Genomic DNA, 8,374 nt, shown 5'->3' on the forward strand with positions numbered 1-8,374 from the left:
AGATCCATGCTGTCATGCTGATATCATGAGAATGAATTAATCATTTTGCAAAATTTTTCAATCACGAATGAATTATAAATAACCTTACTAACACATTATTAAGTGCAGAAAGATTCTATTATTTTATTTCTGTTTAATCAGCTATTTCAACTTTTTAAGTTTCTTTCCATACATTAAACACACAAATATTATAGAAAAAAATAATTATTCGTAAAAACGAGTAATAAGAGTATCTCATTTTTGTATACTCTGTTAAAACTAAAACTCCAGTCATAAGAAAAAAAAAAACAAAAGCGAAATAATCGAATCCCTAACTAAGGCCTCAACAACCTAACTGCCAAGCACTTGGTAGACTCTCACTGTTCCTCTAAAAAATAATAAGGCAAAACAAATCCACAACGTAAATTCGAAAAAATAAATTAAATATCCAAAATATGAAATGGTAACAAAAAATTTATAAAATTGTTGGACCCAATAAAAAATTTATAAAATCGGTAAATTTATTTAAAATTATAATATTGAAGAACTTTAAAAATGAAATGGAAATTTTATCTCACATTTGACCATATCAATTCTCAAGTGTCAACCTTAAACACACTACCCCCCTCTCCTAAATTCTGCCCTTAAATCCGGAAACTGATTAATTAGATTTTCTTTTCATTTTCCTTTCAAAATTTTGTTTTTTCAAAATCCTGTGTCTCCATCTCCCTCTCCCTCTCCCTCTCTTTCTTATCCGGTAAAAGTAAAAATAATAATAATAAAAAAAAAGCAGAGGAGCTCCCCAAAGTTTGCAAGCATGCAAATTAAGCACCATCCGCTTTTGCTTCTTGAAGCAATCAACCCAAAATAGATAACAACAGAAACTCAGTCTCCCTCATCACATCCATACCATTTCCCATTTCACCTCCACAGCCACACCGCACCCTAAAATTCACCTTATTAAAAACAAAAAAGCTTCCCTTGAATTGAATAATATTCCAAAATTTCCATTAACCGCACTTCAATGTGGCGATCGTGGAGCACCAACAACTCAACGGTCCGGATCTCTTCATCGTCATCGTCCCCTACCTTTTCTCCTTCTCCTCTCTTCTCCTGTTCCTCCTTCAAGGACGTTGAATCCCTCTGCCTCGAAGATTCTAACCAATTACAAATCAACGGCCCCCAACCCCAACTCTGTTCCTCGCCAACCAACAAAAGAGTATCCTCCATCTTCCACCGAGTCACACTCGCCAACTCGCTCGTCCGCTCCTGGTCAAATCACACTCAACCCCCCCGCCAACAACCACCTCCGCCACCACAACCACCACCACCACCCAAACCTGCCAGGACCTTATCCTTACCCTCTCCCAGACGCAAAGAAAAACATCATCATGAAACCGAACCCAACCTCCAACCACAAAACCACAAAACCGCCAAACAAAATACCGAAAATGCCCCTCTTTACATACCTGGCACGGAGCAGCGCGTGGTGGTCTACTTCACGTCCCTACGCGTTGTGAGGCACACGTTCAAGTCCTGCAGGACGGTCCTCTCGATCCTCACCGGCTTCCGAGTCCCCATCGACGAGCGTGACGTGTCAATGGACTCGAGCTTTCTAACCGAGTTGGGCCGCATATTGGGCCCGGACGGGCCCAATAAGCTTCCGTGTGTGTTCATAGGAGGAAGATACGTTGGGGGAGAAGAGGAGGTGATCTGCATGAACGAGACCGGGGAGCTGAAGCAGCTTCTGGAAGGTTTGCCCAAGGCGGATACAGGTGAGTGCCACGTGTGCGGTGGTCAGAGGTTCGTTCTGTGCGACGAGTGTGACGGTAGCAGGAAAGTATATACGGAGAAGAATGGAGAGTTCATAACTTGTGGCAAGTGCAACGAGAATGGATTACTCAGGTGCCCTATTTGTTTCGCTGAATCACCTATATTCTCCCCATGATCCTATTTTTTTTTTCTTTTTTAAAATTTGCTTAGTTTTTTGTAGTTTGGGAAATGTAAGAATTGTTGTGTATAGGCAGTGAGGGTGCGAATGCAGTGGTGCTTGTTTTTAAGACCATATATATAAACATTGTACTTCTTTGATTAAAGAGGTAAAGGAAGTTCTGTAAATTTTTATCTTTGGCATCTTTTCTTGAAATTCATTATCTATTTATTTTCTATCCCTGATTGGTTTGCATTTGAAATCATTGCTATGTTTATATGATGTATCTTTGGTAATTCTTGAGGAATGAACTACCAATTAGTTTTAAACATGAGCCAGCTGGAATTTATTTGCTTTGATTGGTTTAATTTAATCCTTATCGCTTACATAAAAATGTTAAAACTACTGATTTTAGTTTTGGTTATATCCATATGTTTGATTTTCTACAAGTGGTGTGGTATCTTTGTATATAAGAAAGTGTTTGGAATGGAATAGCTACTAATTAAATGACTGACAAACTTGGAACGATGACCGAAATCTGATATTGCCAAGGAACATGGTTGAACCTTGGTTCAACTGTGTTTGTGAAAAATTCAGAAAGCAACTCTAGTAAAACAAAATAGAACAAAACAGGAGGAGTAAACTACCACTTTAAGCCTCCAAAGGTTAGTTTGCTAACAAAATGGTCCCTCAAAGATTGACAAATTAATCCACAGTACGAGAAAGATTATGGTGGTTCATTTTACTCCCAGGAAAACCGTCATTTTGGGAGCGTTGATATTATGTTACCGTCGTTTTGTGGTATCTACATACTTATAAGTTAAATTTTGTTTTAAATTGTAACCTAGGTTCTCAGTTAGGATTAGTTAGGATGTACCATGAACTTGAGTCTGTATACCAACACTACTTGTTCCCGTTTGATTGTCTGAGAGTTTTCCCCTATTCTTTTTCTTTCCTTTTTTTCCCCAATGATCAACATCCAAACTAGTTGACTCTCATCTTCAGCTTCTTGTCCTTATGTTGGGAATCATCTTTAGTAGCTACAGCCATGTAGAAATGACATTCAATGCATGGTTGTTAATCAAAGTGAAGAATATGCAACAATTGAGACCTTCCACTGTAATAATATACGTTGTTGCAGTCTCCAGTTAAAACAATATTTGAATTCTTTTGAGCGTATGGTATTTCCTTCTGCATGAATAAAAGGTCCCTAATTTTCAACTTGATAGTATTGTTGAAATGGATTAGTTAAAGCATAATCCTTTCAATGGTTTACCGTTTATGGTTATCATCAAAGCATGACCCTTTCAGTTTCATATAAGGTAAGTCACTGTGTTGAGTTCAGTGCTTAGAGTAGAGTATTTTTTGTTCGAAATTTGGAAATCCCAAGACTATATAGATTGGACAAACTTTATCTCAACTTTACCCCAAGCATGTTTGATTCCAAATTCCCAATTTGCTCTTGTTCTGAGTTACATGTCCAGGGGAAGTTTTTCTGTCCATTTTTTAAGTTCTGTAGTCATTTTGACATCCAAACTGCAATCAGTGCTTATAATTGGGCCTGAATAATTGAGCTTGAAGACATGTAAGCCGTGTGAGATGCCGTGTCCATTTACATCTTATCTAATACCCTCCGCCATTGTCATCTTTTGCGGTTACTCAATAAAGTTTTGATTGAATAGCTAATATTATTTTTTATATTTGTAAAATGCTTGCTTGACATGCATTCAAGTACTTGTGAATTATGACTCAATCTAATTTACGCTACAGTTATCCTTTGAACACTATGGAAGTAGTAATAGTTAAGGGCAATTATACTAATTTTTATTTTTTTTTTAACTCAAATTTCAAACAAAATGTTTTTTCGTTGTACTTATTAAAAAGGACTATGAATCCGTAACTTTTTTTTTTTGAGAAATACTTCTACATCTTAATTTTAAAGTTATTCAAAAGAAATAGACGTGTAATAGTGATAGTGCACAATGTAACCACTCTCATTATCTTGGACTTGGAGACCAAATTGTAATCATGGAGAGGGAGGTCCCATTTCCGGAACAAACATGATGTTCCTCCATTGTCTTTCAAATGTTTACATTCTGTCCATTATCATCTATTAATATATAATAGGAGTGTTTTAGTTGACATGTGGAACATCATTTGCTTGACAAGTGTATCTCATAATTCAATGACATCTGATAACCTAATACAACACAACAAAATGAGTCAATATGTAGAGTAGTATACCAACCCAGCCAAACCTCAATGGATATAAATCAAAGATTTCAAATTATAGTATAAAAGGTATTGAAATAGTTTCTCACCAATAAACACATATCAGTTTAATTTTTCTCAAAGCTGCGTAAAAATGTCTGAAGGGTATAATATGCTAATGAATGTCAATGCCAAGAAGCTTGAATGGAAATTTCAGGTGTATGTTGTTCGTATATGGTAAAATCCAAACAGGTACAACCAAAAGGAAGTTAATAGCATAGAGATGGTACTTCAAGATATTAAGGTAAGCTGTTAATTTTATTTACTTCATTTCAGTTCGTTGTTGATCAATGAGATTCTTATGGCAAATGAATTTTTTTTTCCCAGGGAGAAAGGATCCAAGCGTCAATCAATAAAGGTTTATTCAAGAAGTGGAGGGATTTTTTTGAGGAGTTTAAAATGTACACTATGAGTAACTTCATAGTTGTGGACAAGATGGAGAAGATTAAAACAACAAGAAATCGGTGGACTTTGAACTTTTCCCACAGAACAGTTGTGGTTCGTGTGGAAAATCCAAGTTTTTCTCTCGAACCCTTCTGCTTGAAGCCTATCCCAGAGCTCCTTGCTGCCGAAAAGTTTGATGATTCTCAACTATTGGGTAAGCAACTACTTTGTCTGTTTCTTTAGATAGTAACCATCCTTTCCAGTATCTTTCATATTGTGACTTATTTGGTATCATTCATTGTTCGTTAGACATAATCGGGGAGGTTGTTGGGAAGGAGGACCCAAGGGATATAATCACAAGCAAAGGAAAGGAAACAAAACGTATGGTGGTTGTGATAGCAGACCTAGAGTAAGTTTCTTGAATAAAATAGACAAGTTTTGTGTTGTTTGAAACAGTATACATCAGTTTAATGTGGATTTGTATGGTTTTTGTGTTACGCAGTAACAACAATCTTGATTGTGTGTTATTTGGTGACATGGTCGATCAAATAGTTCCCCATCTTGAAGATGGCAGGGTTGAACCACTGATAATGGTGTTGCAGTTCTTTAAACCCAGCCGATGGAATGGTATGCATAACCATGTTAAAATTCCTAACCCACTCCATTAGTACAAGTGGTTTGTTTACGAAAGTTGGTATGTGATAAACCCATGTTTACTAAAGGCAAAACTGATTCTTATTGTTCATGTTTTCAGATAAGGTATCGGTTCAGAGCCACTTTGATGTCTCTAAAATACATGTTAATCCTGACATGAAGGAAGTACATGATTTTCGGAAAAGGTTTGTTTAACAATCAATGAGAAGCACTTTTTTTTGTTGTGTTCCCATTAATGACGTTGTTTAATGGAATGAATGTGCAGCTTGCTTGGCAGTGTAACCTCTAATTCGGTCAGGATTAGTCAAGTATCCGGTCATGGTGTGCAATCTGGTGCTGCAGAACTGAAAAGAGGAGGTGTCGTAGTGAAATCAATAGAGGACGCACTCAACTCAATAGAGGTCAAATTAGCTAACACTTTTACTAATAACTAAGTGTATTATGCATTCATTAAACACAACAATGATGGTTTGATACTTACACCTGGGCTTGGTGCAGGAAGGTCCTATATGGATTGGCGGAACCATTGTCTCTATCAATGCTGGCAACAACGATTAGTTTTACAAATCGTGTAGGAAGTGTCCAAAGAAAGTAGAAACCCCAATTGAAAATCGATATGAATGTTCCAAGTGTGGTCACACACATGGCAGTGCATCCCTTAGGTGTGAGAGAAGACTTAATTTGGATGCCTTTAATAGATTTCAAAGAATAATGTTTTCAAGTTTCAGATGCAGTTTAATTAATATTAACTTTCTTGCATAAATTGTAAAGAATTGATCCCATTTTATTGGTCTACTGAACTATTTGGCAAGGGAATTTATTAAGAGGAAATCATTTTTGACAATTGGTATTGCATATTTTATAATAGGTACAAGGTTGAAGTTATGTCCTATGATGGAACAGGAAGTATAACTATGCTAATGTGGGATAGAGAAACAACACAGCTTATAGGGAGGCAAGCTGAACAAATCAAGGATGAAGATGTTTGTTCAGCATATATCCCTTTCAGATATCAAATTTTTGGATTTTTTCTGCATATACACTAATTGTGATTTGTTCATTCATTTAAATTTTCAGTGTTTGGAAGGGGAATGTTACCCCCCAACTCTTGATAACATGATGGATAAAAAGTTACTCTTTAAAATGAATGTCAAAACAGCCAACATCAACAAGCATGACCAGGTTTACACTATCATGAAGATATGTGACGATGAAGACATTGTAGAAAAAAATTGCCCTATGGAATTCATCAGCAATTCTTTTGACGTCTTAACTGTATGTATCTTCTATATCTATTGCTGTATAAACTAATAAACATTCAATTCAGAAATTGGCTACAATATCTAAGAAGGATTATTGTGTGCCTTTGTGTAGGAGAATGGGATCAGCAATTCAATGGATGTTTCAGCAACTGTGGCTAATCTCAAGTTTGATAATAATTTTCAGTGCTCTGTGGTGTGTATTTAAAGTTTTATATTAAACATATGAAGGACATCTATGGATAATTAGTTTATTGTCAACTAACCCAATATACACGTATGTATTCCACAGGATGTTGTGGAGGATTCTGTCACAAGCCTCAAGTGCAAGATCCCAACTAGGAGAGCTCTCAATGGGGTAAAACATTCAGTGTCATTGAACATTGACAATTAAGAAGATTTCCAACTCTCCACTAACAAGTTAGGCCAAAAGGGTGGCAAGAAGAGGCAAAAGAGGCAGACCATTGAATGTGATAATTAACCCTAATCAATATTTTAGTATAGTTGGAAAATTACACATGATGAGTTGTCTTTTGGTTATATAATATATCAAGCAGTATTAATTTAAGTCTGCTAGCATTTTGAGTACTAATGTATGCCTTAATGAACAAGTTATTTGGGTCTTTTAGAAATATTGTAATATGTGATAACCGGTATTGATTTATATATGCTAGCATTTTGAGTACTAATGTATGTCTTCATGGACAAGTTATTTGTGTTTTTTGGTAGTATTGCAGTATGTATTGTGATAGATTAAACACATGAATTAAGACTTTGGCAGGTACTAATAGCAAGTATAAATTATCAACAATGTCTATAGATTTATAAAATTCAGACGTCATACTACCATAAGCAAGGCTTCTATTTCATACTTGAAATCACAGATATAGCGCCTTATGCATGTCTGATATAAATTGATCTGCATGACTATATAAATGCCAAATGAATTTTAATTGCTAGACCTAATGGATGTCTGATATAAAATGATCTGCATGACTATATAAATGCTGAATGAATTTTAACTAACACACAAAAATGAAACACCTAATCCATTTAGGACTAAATTTTAACAGGTTAAAACTTCATTAGATTTATATAAACCCAAATTGTAGTGAATAATAGTAGACTCCATTTTTCCAGAAATATAATTTTTTTTCCAAAATCATGTCGTGTTTTGTTTTCTAACATCGAGAATAAGAAAGTTCACAATGGTGTGATTTGTTGACTTTATAAATCTTTGCAGGATACTCGCTGCACATTGCCTTTGCCTAAGAACTAGACCTATGAAAGTTTTGAAGTTTCATCTATATTTCAGCCTATCGGTATAAAAGTATTGACGTTATTCATAGGTGGAGTGCATTTGATGTGTAAATGAATAGGAGAAAACACAAATAGATAGTCACCACATGTAACATTAGTGCAATAAGTATAGTATTAGTTTAAATATGCAACTAATTTGGTAGAACTTACTTAATGCATGGCTTTTGTTTAGGTGAATTGAAAGAAAAACTCCAGTGCCTTCGTCATGCCTGATAAAAAGGAAAGGCTAATTGGTGTCATGAAAATTAATACAGTTATGGGGTGGACCAAATTTAAATTCAATTAATCAATCCTGGTGATTAGCCAACAAATTTGGGCTCATCAATTATAATTAACGTAATTCAGTTACTTAATTAATATAATTAGTTTATACCATTTGATATCTATCTTAATAAAACCTTAAATAATTTCTGATATATTTGTCGTATAGTAGATAAAACCTTATATCGTTATCTACATGTCCTAATGATTCAAACAAAGTAACATTGGATGTAGATGTTCCCAGTGGCGGAACCAGAAATTTCATAAGAGGGGGGCCAATTAAATATAAAATATAACAAAAAATTAACAAAATATG

At 35.2% G+C, this 8,374-nt stretch overlaps 2 protein-coding genes and 1 long non-coding RNA gene across 4 annotated transcripts in view; 2 read left to right on the forward strand and 1 right to left on the reverse strand.

Moving 5' to 3' along the window:
* Positions 1–716: 716 nt before the first annotated feature.
* Positions 717–2,151, forward strand: LOC107458341 (uncharacterized). The gene has a single exon (XM_016076550.3). It carries the CDS (start codon positions 1,004–1,006, stop codon positions 1,925–1,927), a length of 924 nt encoding a protein of 307 aa, XP_015932036.1. The 5' UTR covers positions 717–1,003; the 3' UTR covers positions 1,928–2,151.
* A 1,645-nt stretch (positions 2,152–3,796) lies between these two features.
* LOC110274016 (uncharacterized) overlaps positions 3,797–8,374 on the reverse strand; it is a 9,703-nt gene continuing 5,125 nt past the window's right edge. Inside the window, exons 4-5 of the long non-coding RNA XR_008001305.1 lie at positions 7,948–8,006; positions 3,797–4,109 (exon numbers count right to left, since the gene is read on the reverse strand). This is a non-coding gene — a long non-coding RNA (uncharacterized LOC110274016). The remainder of the gene's footprint in view (positions 4,110–7,947; positions 8,007–8,374) is intronic.
* LOC110272367 (uncharacterized) lies at positions 4,178–7,163 on the forward strand. Of its 2 annotated transcripts, none has more exons than XM_021127643.2 (10): positions 4,178–4,424; positions 4,508–4,778; positions 4,874–4,973; positions 5,067–5,191; positions 5,319–5,403; positions 5,484–5,619; positions 5,717–5,880; positions 6,087–6,493; positions 6,593–6,673; positions 6,770–7,162. In XM_021127643.2, exons 1-7 carry the CDS (start codon positions 4,404–4,406, stop codon positions 5,774–5,776), a joined length of 798 nt encoding a protein of 265 aa, XP_020983302.1. In that variant the 5' UTR covers positions 4,178–4,403; the 3' UTR covers positions 5,777–5,880; positions 6,087–6,493; positions 6,593–6,673; positions 6,770–7,162. The 2 variants fall into 2 exon arrangements, with proteins under 2 accessions (XP_020983302.1, XP_052107817.1); XM_052251857.1 differs by having other exon boundaries at positions 4,179–4,424; positions 5,717–6,201; positions 6,296–6,493; positions 6,770–7,163.

This window comes from Arachis duranensis, chromosome 7 (assembly GCF_000817695.3).
Source record: "Arachis duranensis cultivar V14167 chromosome 7, aradu.V14167.gnm2.J7QH, whole genome shotgun sequence".
Lineage (NCBI taxonomy): Eukaryota > Viridiplantae > Streptophyta > Magnoliopsida > Fabales > Fabaceae > Arachis > Arachis duranensis.